This window comes from Panthera tigris, chromosome B4 (assembly GCF_018350195.1).
Source record: "Panthera tigris isolate Pti1 chromosome B4, P.tigris_Pti1_mat1.1, whole genome shotgun sequence".
Classification (NCBI taxonomy): Eukaryota; Metazoa; Chordata; class Mammalia; order Carnivora; family Felidae; genus Panthera; species Panthera tigris.
The window spans coordinates 136373193-136393220 of NC_056666.1; the positions used below are offsets into that span (position 1 = coordinate 136373193).

At 58.6% G+C, this 20028-nt stretch overlaps 1 protein-coding gene across 5 annotated transcripts in view; it reads right to left on the reverse strand.

Annotated features, from left to right (window-relative positions):
- The window catches only part of KIAA0930 (KIAA0930 ortholog), a 39436-nt gene extending 24724 nt beyond the window's left edge, over positions 1-14712 (reverse strand). For 3 of the 5 annotated variants that reach the window (XR_006220300.1, XR_006220299.1, XM_042993514.1), the window contains exon 1: positions 14572-14710. Coding sequence is in view for 3 of the 5 variants with exons in the window: in XM_042993514.1 (XP_042849448.1) it covers positions 14572-14635 (64 nt within the window). In the remaining 2 variants the exon portion in view is untranslated. Of the gene's footprint in view, positions 1-14571 lie in introns of all 5 variants that reach the window. The other 2 variants (XM_042993515.1, XM_042993516.1) reach the window with 2 other exon arrangements.
- Between the last annotated feature and the right edge of the window lie 5316 nt (positions 14713-20028).

Below are 20028 nucleotides of genomic sequence, written 5' to 3' on the forward strand. Positions count from 1 at the left end.
TTTTTTTTCAAAGACTTGAATAATTGACAGGTTTGCCGAGATCTTGGCTGGGAATATTCAAATCACAGAGGGAGCGACTCTAGTAATTTGGTCATCTAACATGAGCCAACAGAAAATGCCAAGAGAATGTGTCCGAATTAGCGCGAACGGCCAGGACACTTCGGGAAGAACCATGTGGGGGCAGAGTTCCTATCGTTGTTAAAAACCACACCGGAAAAAGCCCAAAACCCTCAGGCACTACTAACAGCCCCAACCACCCGTCATCACCCTTTGGTGTTGCCCGGGGCCGTGGGTCTACCTGCAGGACAGAAACCGACCAGCGAGGTCAAGAACAGAGGAGAGAGCGGGGACCTGTTAACCCACAGACTTGTGGCAAACACAACGTCGAGGTTCACCGGATGTTAGAAAACAACCCGAGAAACGTCCCGACCCTGCATCACCTTCCGGCTACCATCTCGACCGGAAGCTGACTCCAACAAAAACTTTTCCATCATGTTCCTGGGCAGGTTTGTTGATGCACACGTTTGTTCATTTGTACCATTGCTTCCTCTGTTTTCCCTGCCACTGTGACTTTGTATCATTTCATGGATTCCATCTTCTCACAAACCTGGGATCCAACCATCTCTCGGGAACCACTGCTCCCCCCGGGCCCAAGCCACCATCGCCTGCCTGCCCGCGTTACTGGTACGGCTTTCTAACTGGTCCTGTGAAATCAGTTCTTGTCCCTTCCCTGCTTAAAATCCTCCCTGCAGGAGATACTTCCTCCGAATCTCCATCAAGTGCTTCCTGGCCTCCCTCCAGCACCTCACTCAAACGCCTGCCTTCTCGGGAAGCCTTTCCAAGCCCTTGACCCGACTGAAACCTGCAAACCCCACCCCAACATCTCCTCTCCAGCTTCCTGAACCTGGCCCTGTAGCACATCATCCGTATTTTACCTATTTATTTACTTTGCTCTCGGCCTTTCCTTAGGACAGGAGTCAACACACTTTCCCTGAAAAGGTCCAGACAGAAAATATTTTAGCTTCTGCAGGCCAGATGGTCCTGTCTCACCTACAAAATCACCCAGAGCAACATGTGAAGAAAGAAATGGGCATGGCTATGTTCGAACACAAGTTTATTTACACAGAAACGGGCGTCAGGCCAGAACTGGCCCACGCTTTGCCAACACCTGCCCCTAGGAGAACAGAGATGCCCCATGAGAACATAAGCTCCGTGAAGGGATGAAGATTTTTCCCCTGTGATCATACTGTTCGCGGCTGCATACTTAGTCCCTAGAAGAGTGCTCAGCCTACAGGAAGCAATAAATATTGGCTAACTGAATCAGCAAGTGAAATGAACGAACTGGTTAATGAAAGCAACATGGTGATACACATCGGCAGACAGATCAAGGGAAGAACACAGAAAGCAAACACAGAAAAAACACACCGTAATTTAGTTTATATAAACATGGCGCTTCGAACCAGCAGGCTGGAGACGGACTCTTCAGCAACTGGTCTTGGGGCAACTGGCAGGCTAAGGAAAAAGAACGAGGCTGGGTCTGTGCGCAACCAAAATAAACTCCAGAAGATCAAAGCTTTTAATGTTAAAAGTAAAATCGTAAAAAAATTAATAAATAAGCTGTGAGAGAATTTTTTTATTCTCAGAGATGAAAAAGCCTCTCTAAATAGACCGCATAAGATTTCAAACAAAAGATTAATCAAACTACATAAAAATAAAATATTTCTATGGGGGGAAAAAAAGCACCACATGCATCGTAAACAAAAGAAAACACACCAGAAAAATTACTGGAACTGTTTTTTTTTAATTTTTTAATGTTTATTTATTTTTGAGAGAGTGAGCGTTGGGGGTGGGGGCGGGGGGGGGGCAGAAAGAGAGGGAGACACAGAATCCAAAGCAGGCTCCGCTCTGTCAGCACAGAGTCCAATGTGGGGCTCGAACTCACGACCTGGGAGATCATGACCTGAGCTGACATGAGACGCTTGACCGACTGAGCCACCAGGCGCCCCAAAATTACTGGAACGCTTAACTGAGGTTTATTTTCCCTAATAAATAACAAGTTTCATCTAATGCACACAAAATGAAACAGGATGCAAAGCAAAGGCAGATCCAAACGGCGAGGGGAGATTCAAACGTGAAAACAGGCTCCACTTACACAATTACAGGAATGCCACATGAAAACCACAAACGTCTACTTTTCGCCTCTTTGATCTACAAAAATCTAAACACCTGACAACACCCCCGGGGGAGACGATGCCGAGGACAGGACTTCGCGTCTGGCAGCAGAAGGTGAACGGGTAACGATCTCCGCAGACACGGCGGGGAACAAAAAGCACAAATGCTCATACCTTCCACCCAGCAATTCTCCTCCGGAGGGTTTGCCCCAAATAATGTAACTAATTGTAGCCCTTTGCGAAATACTGGAATGGTCCCCTCAACGGGGAAGTCACGACAGAGGTCAGAGATCGTTTACAGAGTGGGCTGCAATGCGGCTGTTCCACGAGAAGGGAAAGGTCTGTAGGATAAAGTGAGCAGCAAAGCAGCCCGAGGGGCCCCCCCTGCTAACGGGACAGCCGGCCGCGACCGAACGCTGGCGCTCGGAGGCACAGGAGGGCGGGCGCCGGGCTCCAGAGGTTCTGGCCGGTGCCTGGCAGACCCCAGGCCCCTGGCTGCCTGTTTTCCACTTGTAAGACCACAGCAAGAATGGAACCCACCTCTCGGGGTTGCTGGGGGTTTTAATGAGCGGATACACGGGAAGCCCTCCCCAGGACGCTGGCGGGTGAGCAGGCGTTATTCACGCCCTCGCCGGTGCCACCACGGCGTCCCAAGACGGGCTACAGAGAAAGGGGCCTTCTTCACCATGACTCTCCTCATACCCTTCGAGTTCAGTGCCCTGAGCGTGTTCTGTTCTCAAAGCCACAGAAGGGGCGCCTGGGTGGCTCATTCGGTTAGATGTCTGACTCTGGGTTTCGGCTCAGGCCAGGATCTCATGGTTTGTGAGATCGAGACCCACTTCGGGCTCTGAGCTGAGAGCGCAGAGCCTGCTTGGGATTCTCTCTCTCCCTCTCCCTCTCTCTCTTCCCCTCCCCCCCCCCCACACATAAGCAAATGAATAAGCCTAAGACAGACTGAAGGAAGTAAACCAAAGGCCCGCGGTGGTTAGTGTTCAGAGTTCTGGAACGACTCTTCCTGGTTGTCACATACTCTGTCGTACATTTAGAAACACTTCTGAACTGAAATAACACCGAGGGTTTACGGAGTGCCGGGCACTGTGCCGAACACTTGTATCGCCGACGTTAACACTGTGTGAAGCAGGTTTCATTTACCAGTGAAGACACGGTTGTCCAAGGTCACTCCCATCCACACCTTGTTTAATCTGGAGCCAAAAGGCATGGGGTGGCACTCGTAGGGGCTGGATGCTCAGTGCGGGCTGTGGGGCGGCCCCTGCCCCCCGGAGCATCAGGGGAGGGAGGATTTATCCACAACTCACCCACACGCGCGCGCGCACGCACACACACACACACACACACACACACACGCGTGTTAATACTGCCTCGGTAAGGGTCAGGAACACTAGGGAGGCTCCCCTGAGGAGGGGTTTCACGTGAGGGCTCAAACCTACAGGTTAAGTGGGTGAGGGCAGGGGAAGAACATTCAAGGCCCCCCTGTGGGGCGATGCCCGGTGAGGCCGGCTGGTGAAGGGGTCCAGGGGTAAAGATGCCCAGTGGGAGCCAGAGCTGGAGAGGACCCCACTGAATGGGGCCTCCGGGCCTCCACGCTGGCAGGGGCCAGGGGAGCCCTGAAGGGTTCCGTGGGGAGGGAGTGGGGCGGAGTCTCTCTGCTGTGGGGAGGGGCCTCCTGAGAGCACGCCTCTGCTCCGCCTGGCCCCCTCCCAAAGGTGGGAGGTCAACTAGCCTCTTTGGGGAGAGTCCCAGGGAGACCTTGGCCCCTGGCCACCCCCACACCCCTGCAGCCGGGCGGGCAGGATGAATAGGCCTCTGTGGCCCCTCAATAGGCCTTTCACCAACTCGTGCCTCTCAGTGCCTCTCAGTGCTCCTAGCTGGCTGAAGACCCTGCCTCGGGGCACAGAAGACAAACAAAGGAGCTGCCCGGGGTGCCGGGCTGTGGTGATGAGGCCCTTGGAAGGGGAAGCACTGGTCAGACGGGTCCCCACGTGAGGGATCCCACGGGCCTGGCCAGTCCTCCGGGAAGCATGGGGTTTCGGTGATGCAAGGTGGCCAGATCGGGTGAGGCCCCACACCCCTGCCCGGTTCCCCGTCCTCCTCACCATATGAGCCAGGCCCTCCAGACAGCCCCCCCAAAGTCTGCAGTGTGGTCCCCCGCCCTTCCTCCCTGGCCAAACTCCAACGTAGCCTCGGTCTGCCAGTCCCCCCACCGTAGGGTCTCTGCCCCCGGCCGTGCTGGTCGGTCTCAAGCCTGTCTGTGCTGACACCGCAGCTGTCACCTCCCCCCACCGCCCCAGGCCACCTGCACCGGAGCACCTGATCCCTTCCGCCTCCGCCTCCGATGCACACTCCAGCTCAGACACCCTGTGAGGTGAAGTCACTGCTTCCATTCAGCTGATGAGGAACGTGAAGCTCGCAGCTCGAGTCACTCGTCGGACGTCAAGTTCCAAGCAGGCGGCAGGACCAGACTCCTGCCCGGGGCTGCCTTCCGAGCCGCGCTCCTAGCTCTGGGCCACGGCCTCGGCAGCCGGCTCCACACACCTGCCTGGGTGTCCCTCCCCTCCAGGACGAGACACCTTGCTGGCAGGATGACCCAGTACCCAGCACAGGGCGGGGCCCCCAGCAGGCACCAGCGAAGGCTGAACAAATAAATACGGTCGTGATGACTGACCTCCGGCTTCCAGCTGGCTCAGAGGACAGACACCACGGAAGCGTCGACGCTCGCCCAGAGCCTCCACCAGCTTTACTCCCGACCCCTTCTCACACATGCACGGCGCCGTGAAATCCTCGAAGCCCGTTTACGACCCTCGGTCGCATCCGGGATCTCCCTAATGACCCACTTCGCCGTGCGGGAAACAGAGGCACCTGACCCAGGTTACCCAGAAGGGCCATAACGGGCCTTGGGACTTGGGACTGGAATCCATGCCAGGGCGGATCAGCACCGGCTCCGAGAGCGGGCTCTGCATGAGGCCCCGGGCATGGTGAAAAATAAACCCTGACCCTGACCGCCAGGTCGCTCTCACGGGGCAGGGCGTCCGCCCGAGTGGTCCTTGGCCCGAGGTTCCCAAAAGCGATCCTCTGGACTCTCCAGAACGGCAGCGCCTGCAAATGGCCCGCGGCCACTGGCACTCAACGCCACACCTCACTCCCCACAAACTGCTCCCAGATACCTCAATCCTGCCGGAGCACTTATGGCCCAAGAGTAGCCGCACATTCAAAGCTCCATCTCCTGTGAGCTCGTCATTGCTGTGGCCTTGTTCGAACTCCTGACTCACTGCTTCGCTCTGATACATTGAAACAGAGCCTACGAGACAAGCTGCGGTTCTGCAGGGTCGCCGAGGCTCCCAGACACACGCGCAAGGTGCCCCATCCCAGACCGGAGCCGTGACCGGCCACCCTCGCGCCCACCTGCGCCCCACCCCGCTGCCTGGGCAGGAGACCACTTGCTCGTGGCCCTGGCCACGGCCCAGGGCCCCACCTCCACAGGCTACCTGGGTGGGGGCAGGTCACAGAGCCCCAGAGGCCTAGGTCAGCCCTGCAAGGCGTCCACAGCCCGCCCACTCCAAGCACTGTGTCCCTGCGGACATACAGCCTGGTGAGAGGGACTCAAGGCCACACGACAGCATCCATTCTGCGCACCGATGCCAACGTCCCCTAGCGCACGGACATGCCCAACGCACCCTCCCCAGCCCCCCGGGGGGCCTGCTCCCTTCCCCCCCCCCCCCCCCCCCCCCCGCCCCGGGGCTGGGTCACGGCCCTCGGCCGAACAGCCGTGTGCTCAGGAGGGGCCAGTCCCACAACCGTCTCCGTGTCCCGATCCCCTTCCCCTCACTGTGGAAACCAGGCGGCCCGGCTCCTGCTCACACACCAGACCGGGCGAGGCCACGGGGTGAGTGGGTGCCAAACGACTCCCCTTGGGGAGACGGCGCGTCTGAGCGCGAGAGCGCACAGGCCACAGCCTCCAGTCCCACCCTCGCTGCTCCGCGACCCTGAACAAAGCGCCCCGGCCTCTCTGGGCCGCGCCGTTTTCACCTGCCAACGGGGCGAACACCCCCTCGCCACAGGGTTGCTACGGGGCCGTGGCTGCTCTGGCTCCCACCCTCTGCGGGAGCAAGCGGGCTTCGCGGCCTCCCCGGCGGGCTCCCGGGCGCAGCGCCTCTGCGCAGACAGGCCCGCACCCCTGCGCCCTGCAGCTGCACGGAGCCCCGCCGCGTGGGGGCCGCTCCCCTCCCCCTGGGGTCGGGAGGAATCTGGAATCGGGCAGGTGGCACCGTGTTGGCATCACCCAGGGGGACCCCCGCAAACGCAGCCGGTCATGAAGGCTGCAGCCTGAGGGGGAGGCCGGGGCCCCGGGTGGCAGAAGGACAGGGTCCTCGTTTCCGCCTTGTTGGGGGGTGGGAGCCGTGATGCTTCCCATTTCTGCCTCTTCCCATCTCATTCCTGCCGTCCTGAGCCACGGCACCCCAGTGGCACCGAGCTCCCTGAGGCGGTGTCAGTGGCCCTGCTCGGTTTCAGGCAGTGGCATTGTGGCCTGGTGAACACACGTCCGGGCACTGCGGGCTGAGAACGCTGCTCCAGGTCAACCTTCCTTCCCTCATTTGATGCAAGAGGAAACTGAGAGCCAGAGGGGAGAAGGGCCTCGCCCACAGTCTGGATTCGACCCCGGGCTCTGTCGCCTGCCACAGGCAGCCTCCGTGACACTCTCCGACACCCTGGGCCTGGAGGCTGACCTCCGCCCTAGGTGGAGGCACAACAATCGGTCCTACCCTGCCAGGAGAACAGAGAGCTGCAGTGGTTTCCCCAAAGCAGCACAGCACTTGGGAAAAATTAAATTCTGAATCTTCTCTGCCCTCTTCCCCACTATTGGTCTCTGCCAGGCAGACAGTTCCGTGAGGAAGGCCCACTCAAGGGACACCCCTCCCCAGCACCCCTTGGATACCTATCCATCCACCCATCACCCACACCACCCCCGCCACCCCCTCCCTGGGCTGGTCAGCCCACCTTGAGCCGCCACAGCACTGACAGCCCAGGAGGGAAGGGGGAGCCTGGCAGGGCGGGGGCGAGGGAGGGGAGGCCACACACAGAGCAGGGAGAGCAGCGGCCCGGGACTGTGGGACTGGCGGAGTGGCAGGGGCGCTGATTCTGTCAAGGGGTCAGGAAGCGGCGGGAGAGCCACCCCCCCCCCGCAAAGGGCCACAGAGAGGCGCAGATCTCCAGCAGACAGGGTGAGGCCAGACCCAGGCAGAGGGAGCGTGTCCCTCCTCCGCGAGGGAGGGAGAGTATCCTGCCTCCGCACTGTCTTAAGAAACCCAAGTCTAAAAGGCGTTTCTCAAGATTTTTCAAAGCACATCCAAAAGCAAAGGGGTTTTACCTGAAGATAAACAGGAACAACAACTCCACCAACAAGACAAAAACCTGAAAACTAAGGCCCCTCTTCTCTGCTTTGCCAACAGACATTTTTCAAGTATTTGCTGGTCGTTCAAGGGAGGGAAATATATATGTATATATATATATTTTTAATTTGTTTAAATGTTTATTCATTCTTGAGAGAGAGAGAGAGAGAGAGAGAGAGAGTGAGAAGGGGAGGGGCAGAGAGAGGGAGACACAGAATCCGAAGCAGGCTCCAGGCTCCGAGCCGTCAGCACAGAGCCCGACACGGGGGTCGGACCCACGAACCGTGAGACCGTGACCCGAGCCGAAGTCGGACGCTCAACCGACTGAGCCACCCAGGCGCCCCTATATTCTTTTAAAAACTCAAGCTGGCCGGATGTTTGTCTCATGTCATGTCAGACACAGGACTCCCTTTTACTTATTTTTTTTTTTTTTCAAAGTTTCTTTACTTATTCTGAGAGAGAGAATCCCAAGCAGGCTCCACACCAGCAACGCAGAGCCCTACTTGGGGCTCGAACTCAAGGACCGTGAGATCATGACCTGAGCCGAAAGCAAGAGTCAGACGCTTAACCGACTGAGCCACTCGGGCGCCCCAGGACTCCCTTTTTAAAAGGAGGGGGTCCCTCTCTAACTGAGCTGATGCTCCTGCCGCCCAGCCTGGGCTGGGCAAAGGCTCCTTCCAAGCTGGGTGGCCCCCGACCTTGGCCCCCACCGCTGCGGGCTCAACTCCAGCCGCTCCAACCCCTTACCTGTAGGTCCAAAAGCAACATCCCAGCCCCCGCCTGTAGCCGACGGGGGCCCTGAAAGGGGTGCACTTGAGCTTCTCCCCCTCACACGTCCTGGCCCTGTCACTGCAAAGGGAAAATAAGGGAGCCTCTGCCTCTGCCCTGTCGCTAATCATCTCTCTCTCTCACCTGTGCGGGGGGCTACAGGTGGGTCAGATCAGGCACTCTGCCCCTTGTGGTCCACCTGTGGCAGGGTCCTCTCTGAGCCTCACCCCGCCCGCTGTCTGTGCAGACGCAGGGTCGGGCTGGTGGACTTCCAGATCCTTCCTGTCCATCCGGCTTCCCCAGGCCGGGCTGTGACCCACAAGACGTTCTGCTGCCTGAGCCCAAAGCAGGAGGCCGGCTGAAAACCTGGATCCAAGCTAAGTTTCCCACGAGGTAAGACCAATCCAGGAAACGAGGGCACAGCCACCCAATGACCTTGCGGTCGTCGAGACGGTGTCTCGTTTGAACAACACGGAACATGCTTCAGGAGTTTTGAGTAAGAAAGCGTGACTAGGAAACTCTGTGTCTAGAATGTCGAGTACTCCTTAAGAAGGCTTTAGAAGGATGGGAAAGCAAGCCTTTGCAAAGTTAACGGTCGTCTCTGCATGATTGGAAATGTGATTTTTTCCCATCCTCTTAAATTTTCCAGTTTCTGTAATGTGCGTGGAACACTTTTTCAATGGGAAAAAAAAAAAAATTTGGTTTTGGGCGTCTGAGGCTGTTTTTTTAACAAGTATCCTGCGTGCGGATTCTCCTGAGTGGCCTCACGGCTCAGGGGGCATTCCCGAGGCTTCCAGGCTCAGGGAAGGAGGCAAATATGGCCATGAGGGGCCACGGCACCCACCTTGGGCAGGCCACACAACCTCTCACACTCTTGCCTTGCAGAGCCAGCCCTGCAGCTGTGACCCTTGGTCTCCTCATTTATTTATTTATTTTTAATGTGTATTTATTTTTGAAAGAGAGAGAGAGTGCGCGTGCACAGGTGGGGGAGGGGCGGGGGGGGGGGGAAACAGAGGATCCAAAGTGGGCTCTGTGCTGACAGCAGCGAGCCCGATGTGGGGCTCGAACTCATGAACCGCGAGATCATGACCTGAGCCAAAGTCGGCGCTCCACCGACTGAGCCCTCAGGCGCCCCTTGCCTGGTCTCTTTGAAGTGTGAGGTCCAAAGTCCTCCGGTTTCCCTGAAAGGACACAGAGTCCCTGCCTCAGGAGAGACCACAGGGCAGCCTCCTCCAGCCCCAGAAACGGACAGAAGCCGGAACCCACAGGCCTTAAAAATAGGCCCAGGAACCGAAAGAGGCACCGCTCACCACGCAAACGGTTACACTTCCTCCCCACAGCACGGGCCCAGACCCGGCCCGGCCTGCCTCGGTTGGGCTGGAGGGCGTGGGGCCCCAGGGAGCCCCGGGGAACTGTCCTCAGGGACCGCACAAGCACAACCCCAATTCCATGCATGGGCACCGGCCCGGGTGCTCTGTATCCTCTGTAACAGCAGCAAGGCTGGGGTCCGACTCCGTGTAGGGTCTGGACCTGCCCTGTCTCGCTTGCTCCTCACGCTGCCCGTGAAGCTGTCACTTCTGCAATTCCCGTGACGCCACAGACTCTGGGTCGCCACTTCACAGAGGCTCAGCCCCGCCCGGGTCTTCCCTTCTAGCCATACCTCCCGCTAAACCACCCCCCCTCCCACCATGCCCAGCTACGCCGCACCTAGCAAAATGGGAAAGGGCCAGGCTGGCGGGCTCCCTGGAAGGCAGTTTCCCCACTTCATTCCTTCTGGCTCATTCCACCAACCCCCTGCAGGATGGCTACCGGCATCTGACGGGCCGCAGCTGGAACGCCACAAATCCCACTTCTGCCACCTCCCAGCGACATGACTTTGGGTGAGTCGCCTGGCTTCCTGAAGCTTGCTTTTCTCACCTGCAAAACGGGGTGCCAACAGACTCTACCCCCATGGGCATGACTGTAGCTGCCGTGTGACGGGCACAGGGCAGGCAGCCCAAGTCAATGGCCACAAAACCCCCCCGAGGCCGGGCCGAGGGCCCAGACCACTGCTGCAGCCCCCACTCTCCTTCCAGCCGGGCCAGCCTCCCCCGCTCCGCCCAGGCAAGTCCTGCCCTGCCGTGGCCCCTCTCAAAGGCCCCGCACTGCACAATCCCCCTGAGCAGCTGTGGTGGCTCCCTCCTCTGTGGCCCCTGAGGGAACCTCTCGTGCCGCCACCTGGGCCCTTCCTCAATCCACCTGCGCACACCTGTGATGACTGGACCACCAGCACCCTGAGGACAGGTATGGGTGGGTCCCACCGCCGCGGAGAGCTTAGGCTCAGACACATCCTGCCACTTACGAGCCACGGACCCGGGGACACGTTACTTCACCTCGAAACCTGCATCTGGTCCTCAGGACAAAGAGAAGAGCGTACCGATACCCACCTTATAGGACGATTTCAAGAATAAAACAGTGAACACGGAACACTCCTCTCGCCGCCGCGCCCCCCCCCCCCCCCCCAGCACTCCCGGCCAGAGAGAGAATGCCCTAGGCCACCTAAAAGGGGACATCGGTCCAGGCAGAGCCGCTCTGAAAGGTGTTCGGCCCAGGCAGAGCCCAAAGACATTCAGCACGATGTAGGCCCCTCCCCTCCCAGCGCCTGTCCACGGTTCACACCAGACCCCGGGGCCAGGTCAAGTCCACGCGGCCCCGTTGAACGTCAGCGGCGTGCTGCCTCTGTCGAGAGGGAGCCTTCCCGGTACGGGACGCTTCAGCTGACGTCCAGGGCCCGGGAGAGAGCCCAAGCCCCGGGAGGAGGCGTCGGGCTAGATCCGCTTCTGGTCCAGATGTCTGCATCACACAACAGCTGGACACAGGACCACCTGACTCTTCCTGGCTCCGGGAATCTGGAGCCCCACAGAAGCTGTCTCAGCCAGCTGCCTGGAATCCCAAGCAGCTTCCTGTGGATAAAACACTACAATCCTGCTCGCCGGAGCCACAGCCCTGGCTGCTTCCAGCAGGGTCTCTCCTCCGGCTGAGCCACCTGCGCTCCCGGCTTCTCTCCCCTACTCAGCGGTGCCCTCCCACCAGGCACGAGCAGGCAGGACCAGGCCCGATCCCCCTGCCTGACACGCAAAACACGTCTCCGCTGCAGACGCGGCCGAAGAGAAGATTCAAAAGACAGGTTTGGATCCATGAGGTGCCTTTCATCATCACAGCCAAGTGACAATCCCTGGGGCGGGGGGGGGGGAGAAGCAGTCGCTTTCTCCCATCTTAGACAGACGCTGTGACTCAGAAATGACAACAGTGTGTCTAGGGTCAAGCGTCCCCACCAGAGGCTCCCTCACACCTTCAAAACAACCTCAGAGAACATGGCATGGTTCTCAAGAGCCTCAGCTTTAACTGAACAACCACGGCAACAATCTGGGAGGTTCAGATGCAGGAACGTAACAGGTTGTCACAGCTGTGAAGTGGAGAAGAAAGGGCCGGGCGACCTGCTGGACACGGGAAGGTTCTTTGGGGGCGGCGTTCTGGGTGGGCAGGCCACCCACTGGGTCCTGACTCTACTCTGGCATTAGGTCACTATTCAGCTTGGCCCTCTCTGAACACAGCATTTCTCTTGTGAAAAATGAAAGAGGGACAGAGTGCACCCTTCTAAGAGGCCAAGATTCTACTCTCCATACACCCATACCCTTATTTGCTCGTCCAGAAAGCCTCTCCCTGGGGCTGCTAAATGTTTACTGGGTATCCGCTCTGCACGTGCCCTGTGCTGGGCACTGAGGAGTCACAGACTGGGCAGTGGCCTCAAGGGGCTCGCTTGCTAACCGGGGAGCCGGTCACACAGACTGTTACAGCGCCACAATCAGCCTGATGATCCAGAAGACATGCATCGGGCACAAAGAGCCTAGGCAGTGGCGCAGGAAGGGGAGGTGGGGTCACTAGGGTGGTGGCATTGGAGCTGAGGCCTGGAGAGGCCCCTGTAGGTGTGTGTGGAGCAGGGGAGTAGGGGTGGCCTTCGGGGAGGAGAAGAGAGCGGGCATAAAAGCACAGAGCATCAGAGCGCCACAGGGACGGAGTTCAGTTCAGGAGTTCAGGACGGGGGCTGGGGGGTGGGTAAGGCAGGAGGGAGGAGGGGAGGGGGGAAGGGGGTGGGAGTGGGGACCGCGTGCCCGGAGAGGAGACACGGGAACTACGGGGCATTTCTCCTCCCCAGATGCAGGGCGACAGGCACAGCGAGGTCTGGCCAGGGACATCTGGGGAGCAGTGGAGGGACACGGCAGGCTCTGCTGTCAGACTGGCCACAGGTCAACCCCAGCCCTGCCACCTCCTCACTGGCTTTCCAGGGGCGAGCCTCCCCCCTCCCAGAACCTCCTGCTCATCTGTGAAACGGAGATGACACTCCTATCAGGCCAAGTCAGAATGGAACTGACAGAGCGCATAAAGGCCCTGGCACAGGGTAAGCAGCTCCGGAAATGTCAGGTGCTAGAATTCATTAGGATCGGCCTCAGGGAATGGCCCCCTGGGCTCCCGGGGGCGGGGCCTGGCAGAGGAGAGAAGGTGCTCAGAGAGGTGGGGAGGGGCTGCCTGGAGCTTGGGAGCAAACTGGGCGGAGGGGCTTGGAGCAGATGGTCCGTCAGACCCCTCCCATCCCAGACATCCTGGGCCAGGTGGCAGGCGGGCCTGGCACGCAGCCTGGCACACAGTAGGTGCTCAGTGAACGCTAGAATGAACTCATGAGGATCCCTCGATGTCTGCTCAACACTGAGTCTTGACGCCTTATCAGAAAAGAAACCTGAGAAACCCATTTCCTGGCCCGTCCCTACTTCCAAGGCACCCCACCCTCGCTCCAGGAAAGGTCATTCCTGGGGCAGGCTGGGCTGGGACCTGCTTCCTGAGGGGACACGTAGTCTTCTGCTAAGGTAACTACAAAAAAAAACAAGGATTCGGATTCATTTCCTCTCCTCTCTAGACTCAGGGTGTGGCCTGCTGAGGGGCCCGGACCCCTAGGGGTGCCATGTCCCTGCTGCTCTGTGACCTTAGAGGGGATATGTTGGCACTTTGGGACTCCCCAGTGGTGAAGGAAGGGGGCAAGGGTAGAATCTCCAAGGCTGTCACCCCCTCTGAAACTCCCAGCTCAGATTGGGGTGGGGAGGGGGGGTGTTGGCTGACAATATGGTATGAAATCATGCCGGCACGAAGAAGGGAGGGGTCTTTTCATGGAAAAAAAATGACAACCACACACTACAAGGAAGGGGGCTCCTCGGCTCGGGTCGGGCAGGATCCAACAGTAGTGATTACCTCACACCCAGCCACGCCGGGAGACCCCACCCACACCTTCAGCCCCAGGCGTTTCCAAACAATACCAGGTGCCCCCCACCCCACCCCACCCCACCAGCAGAGGTAGGACTCAGGGCCTCAGCTAAGCAGGATCACACCCAGAGAGGCGGCAGTCCCTGCTCCCTCCGCTGAGTAGGTGGGGGGGGGGGGGGGGGCAAGGCCCAACAGGTCCCCAGTTGGAGCTAATGGGAGAGGAAGAAATGGCAGTGTGGAGAGGTGCGGGAAGACAAAGGCTTCAGGAAGCGGGGGACGGTGGCCCGGACACGCTGGCAGGGAGGTCGGCCCAGAGCCCACTGGGGGCCTGTTCCGCCCCCGTCTGGTGATGGGCTAAGGATCTCCCCAGATCCCACGCCCACACTCCCTGCAGCGGCACCGAAGCCCGGGGGAGGGCTTCCTAGAGAAGGAAGGGACCTGTCACAACCCCGGAGAGGAAGGAGAAGGATGGACAGACACACTCGAAGGGACAGACAGAGGGAGACACCGAGTGACCCGGGAAAGAGGAAGAGACACAGAGACGTGAGTGTGCAGAGCCGCCGTTGGGACCAAAATCAGAGACCAACACACAGGGACACAGGAAAAACCCATACGTGGAGACCTGGGGGGCGCATGGAGGAGGCCACGACAGGCAGAGCCGGAGACACAGAGACAGACACACGCATAGAGACACACGCAGAGACGTTAACAGAGAGACGGAGACAGGCGCAGAGACGGAGACACCCAGAGACAGAGACGCACGCAGAGGCGGAGAGAGACGCGGAGACCGAAAGACCCAGAGTCCGAGACGCACGCAGAGACGGACGGAGGCGCAGAGACGGAGACACAGAGACCGAGACTCAGCGACAGGGTCGCACGCACAGACCGAGGCGCGCACACCCGCGGCGCTGGCGGCCCCGGCCCACCCCACTCACCGAGGCCGCAGACCTCCCGGCGCAGGCTGAGACGGCCGCGCTCCTCCGCTATGGCGCGCAGCATGCGCTGCAGCGAGCGCTCCTCGGCCTCGGCGCCGCCCGCAGGCTCGGGGGAGGCGGCGGCGGCGGCGGCGGCGAGGGCGGGCGGCCCGGCCCGGAGCCCCGCGGCCGCGGGCGCCGAGGCGCAGGCCCGGCCCGGCGGCCGCGCAGAGGCCATGCCGGGCCCCGGCTCATCGCCCGCGCCGCGCCCGCCGGGGCCCCCGGCGCGCCCCGCCGCCCCCGCCCCGGCGCCGCCTGCCGCGAGCACCAGTGAAGCCACAATCCGCCTTTGTGCGCGTCGCCGCCGCCGTCGCCGTCACCGCCGCCCGCCTGCCGAGTCCGGGGAAACGAGCGCAGATCCGCGCCGCCGCGGCCGCCCGCGCGCCTCCGGGCCACCGCCCGCCCCGCCCGGCCCCGCCCCGCCCCGCCCCCGGCCCGCCCGGGCCCGCCCCCACGCCGCCTTCTGCTAGACCCCGCCCCCCTGCCATTTCCCGCCCCGCCTCCGGCCCTCCAGACCCCGCCCCCTCCCGGCACGTCCTGTCCCGCCTCCCGGCGCTGCTCGCCCCACCTCCCACCCTCCCTGGGCCGGCAGGCCCCGCCCCCGACCGATGAGGCCCCGCCCCAGGCCGGGCTTCCAGGGCCCCGAGCCTGGCGGGCGGGGTTCCTTCCCCACCCCCACCGACCGCGGCCGCTCCGGCCCCGCCCACCTCCGACACTCTCTAGCCGCGCTCTACCCACAGCGGCCGCCCTGAGCCCGCTTCGACCTCCGGCGCTTCGTCTGCTGTTCCTCCCCGGCCCCTCAGCCCCTGCGCCCGCCTCCTCCAGGCCCAACCCCCGCGGCCGTCCCCCGCCCGCAAACATCATCCAGCACTTTGGCGTCCTTGAGCCCCTCCCATCACCCCTTGGGGCCTATTCTGCGCCCCCTCTGCCCTCCCATCCCCCTCCCCACCCCCCGTCCCTCGAGACAACACTTTGTCACCTCCGTCCGCCGTTGCCACTCTCTTCTCTCCGTCCAGTTCCGGGAACATCCTCCGCGGAACCCAGGAAGAACTCACCCCTCCCCATAAAGAAGTGTCAAAGGGGCCACGAGGCAAAGCGCTTCCCTCCCCGCGCTGAGTCCTTGGCCCGAGTGCAGTGCCGGGTGTTGAGAAAGGCTCTGAGCCTCGGTTTCCTCCGCTGTACAATGGGGGTATCTCCCTGAGTGTTGACTAGGTATGAGGGGATTGAGAAGTAGGGAGGTACGAGGTCGGCTGTGCATATGATCCTGGTGAAGGCCAAGGTCCAGCCAGGCGCCCCTGGTGAGCTGGCCCCCGCTGATAGAGGGAGACCCAGGGGAGAAGCAGCCAGAGGCCTCCGCGGGCACCCACGCCTGCCAGCTCACTTCTAGGGGGAGGTAGAAATGGAGAGACCGTGCTGGGGTGGGGGTGGGGTCTCAGCTCTGACCCCTCTAGGGAAGTCCTGCCTCCAGGCCCCGCCCCACCCGCCCAAGTGCTGTTGACCCTTGAACACCCCCGGGTATGTGAACTGTGTGAACGACTAGGGTCCACTTACAGGAAGATATTTTTCGAGAAATACAGTACAGTACTATAAATGTATTTTCCTTGTGATTTTCTTAACATTTTCTTTCCTCTAGCTTACCGTATTGTAAGAATTCAGTATGCAAATACATACACAGACACGTGGAATACATAACACAAACCTAACACACATTGCGACGGTGCCATCGGTCAGCACCGGGCGGTCCAGTTTGGGGGAGTCAGAAGTTATACGGGGATTGTCACCTGCGTGGGGGATGGCACCCCTAAAGCCCCACATCCCTCGAGGATCAGCTGTGCTCTTCTCCCCCATCGTTGTGAAACCTGTTCCCTCATTTCCCTCAGGTCCCCGTGGCACCTTTCCTGACCATCTCACCCGAAACCCCGCTTTCCCTCCGCCTCTAGTCCCTTACCCTGCTTTATTTGTCTTCACAGCACAGCACGCACCTCCGGGGACATCACACTGCATAGCTATGAATTCTGTTCAGTGTCTGATTCCTGCACAGCTCACAGCTGGTACCTAGAACGCTGTGGAGACATAGCAGATGCCCTGTAAATGAATGTGGGAGGAATGTATTAAGAATGGACCGGAGGGGCCCCTGGGTGGCTCAGTCGGTTAAGCGTCCGACTTCGGCTCAGGTCATGATCTCACGGTCCGTGAGTTCGAGCCCCGCGTCGGGCTCTGTGCTGACCGCTCAGAGCCTGGAGCCTGTTTCAGATTCTGTGTCTCCCTCTCTCTCTGACCCTACCCCGTTCATGCTCTGTCTCTCTCTGTCTCAAAAATAAATAAACGTTAAAAAAAAAAAAAGAATGGACCGGAGGCCTGAGGAAGCAGGAAAGCCTCTTGGACAAGGCAGTAAGGAGGCCTGGGACCATGGGGCATAATACCCTGGGGGAGGAAATGGGTGGTCTGGAGCCTGCCTCAGGCCTCACTGCTGGTTTGGGGCCCCTGGGCCCGTGTCTGGCCCCACTGTGCCCTCAGAGCCAGGCCTGGGGGTGGGGTGGGGGGCACTCTGTACGGAAGTGTGGGGCAAGAGTGGTCATGAAGCACGTGTTTGGCCGTCGGCAGGCCTCTCTTCTCCTCTGGGTCTGTGTCCCTTCCTGTAAAATGAGGACACCGACCTGAGGGCTACGGCCACCAGTTCTGAGTCTGGACAGCTGGGCTTCGGGCTGGTAGAAACGGGAAATGAGACTTGCCGAGGGCTGCCAGGCTGGGAAGTCCAATGGTCATACCCCTGCCTGCTCCCCCTGCCTCCCCTTTGCTGATGCTGTCCTCCCCGCCCCGCCCCCACCACCACCACCCCGGGGCCTGAAATCCCCTCGTCTCCACTGAGCTTGGCTTCAAGGCCCACCGTCAACGGGTAAGCCTTCTGGTTAGTTTTGGCCAATGCGTTTGTGTTCTTACCTGCTTCCTCATCAGCCCCACCTCTCCCCTCACGGTCACCTCCGTAGACTGTGCCATAGGACCAGCACTGGATCAGCTCACGGTCTTTACCCCGGTATCCAGCCCAGGACGGGTGTCAGAAAATATCTGTTGAACGGGGGCACCTGGGTGGCTCCATCGGTTTGACATCGACTCTTGGTTTCAGCTCAGGTCATGATCTCAAGGTTTCGTGGGTTCCAGCCCCGCGTCGGGCTCTGCACTGGCAGCAAGGAGCCTGCTTGGGATTCTCTCTCTCCCTCTCTCTCTCTGCCCCTCCCCCACTGCCCCTGTCTCTGTGTCTCTCAAAATAAATAAACTTAAAAAAAAAATTTTTTTTTAATTTGTTGAATGGATAAATGAACATCGCTCGTGCCCTCTGCTTTTTGTTTCAACGATACTCCAGGTATGGTCCACATAAGGGAACTTTTAAATATCAGCGAATGTTGAATCGCGTCTTTCACTTAAAGTGGGTATGAGCAGGGACCGTAGAACATGTTCTGTTTCTTGACGTGGGGGCTGATTACGTGGAAAATGTACAAAAGAAGCTGTACTTTTGTGAGTTAGGTATTTTTGTGTATATAAATATTCAGAATATAAAATAGAACTAAAAATAAACGATTTAAGGGGTTATTGGGGAGCTCAGTTAAGTGTCCAGCCCTTGATTTCAGATCGGGTCACGATCTCACAGTTGGTGACCTTGAGCCTGGCATCAGGGCTCCACAATGATGGGGCGGGGCCTGCTTGGGATTCTCTCTCTCCTTCTCTCTCTCTGCCCCTCCCCTGCTCTCTCTCTCTCTCTTTCCCTCTCGCTCTCAAAATAAATAAATACACTTAAAAAATCAAATACATAAAATTTAAAAATAAAATAATAAAAATATAAAAATAAAATAAATTTAAAACACAATAAAAGATCCTTGGAAAAATTCTGGTTTAGCCATATTTCCTATGATGATGAAAATGTTCTTTTCTGCAAATAAATGAGCTGTGCTTTTAGAAAAGCCACGTGGGGGGGGGGGGGCGCCTGGGTGGCTCAGTCGGTTAAGCGTCCGACTTCGGCTCGGGTCACGATCTCGCGGTCTGTGAGTTGGAGCCCCGCGTCGGGCTCTGTGCTGACAGCTCAGAGCCTGGAGCCTGTTTCAGATTCTGTGTCTTCCTCTCTCTCTCTGACCCTCCCCCGTTCATGCTCTGTCTCTCTCTGTCTCAAAAATAAATAAACGTTAAAAAAAAATTTAAAAAAAAAAAAAAGAAAAGCCACGTGGGGGAAAAAAAAGTGTAGGCCCAATAATGTCCCCCAAAGATGTCCAACCCTAATCCTTGGAACCTGTGAATATTTGTTACAGGGCAAAATGGACTTTGCAGCTGGAATTAAGGGAATGGACCTTGAGACAGAGAGATCCTCCGTGATTATCCGTGGGGGCCCAATCTAGGTGGAGGAAGGGGCCACAAGTCAAGGAACACAGGCAGCTTCTAGAAGCTGGAAAAGGCCAGGACACAGGTTCTCCCCTAGAGCCTTTAGAAAGGAACACAGCCCTGCCTGCACCTTCGTTTCAGCCCAAAGTGTGACCCCAGTCATACTCAGAGAACTGTGAGATACTAAATTTATGTTGTTTCCAGGCACTTCTTTTGTTAGTTAGGGCAGCGAGAGAAAAACAATACAGTGAGCCAACAAAGGGAATCACGAAAGCCCTACAGCTGAAGCCTCTTTTCCCCGAGTGGTGATTGCAAAACACACTAGGGCAACCATTAAGCAACGATGAGCAAAAGGAAAAGTCAGCCACAACCCATCTGCTTTACTGGGTCAGTTTTCTCGTTTTCCAACGTTCTTGCCGGGGCAATGCCCAAGCACCATTCTTGTGTATACAGCTCTCTTTTCCAGCCCTAATGTTTGGGGGCTGAACGGATTCAAAGAGCCAGTGTCACCAACAGATGCTCCCAGAGAACCCTTCTCCCGGTGGTTCTTACATAGCTGTAAGCCTCAGGGACTCGTGTGAAATGGTGCCACCGACCTTCTCTTCTCCAGGCTTCTGTCTACTGTCTGTACAAAGGTGGACAGGACCGGATGACGGCTGAGATTCCCTCCTGCCCGTACAGTTCCGTGGGTCTAGAGTTGGGCTCTGATCTTTTCTCCTTGGTCCTCAAGAAGAAAAGACAGTTCCCCGGGGCTAAGTTAGGTCTGCACAGCCCCACCTTCGATCATTAAGCACAAGAACGGCAAGGGTCAGGTTCAGAGGCTTTTCATTCATTCCAGAGAATCTATTAAAATACTTTTCACAGTCATGTGAGTTTCCTGGCCTGACTTCTCCCTCCTTGTGACTCATTTACGGTTCTCCTTTGCTGAAATCCCTGTCCCTCATCCTTCTGTTTTTCCGGAAATCGAAACCCGACCACTCCCAGATCTCGATTGCAACAGCGCCCGAAACACTGGGGTTTGCTCACCTGCCGCCAGGGTAGGGGAACCGC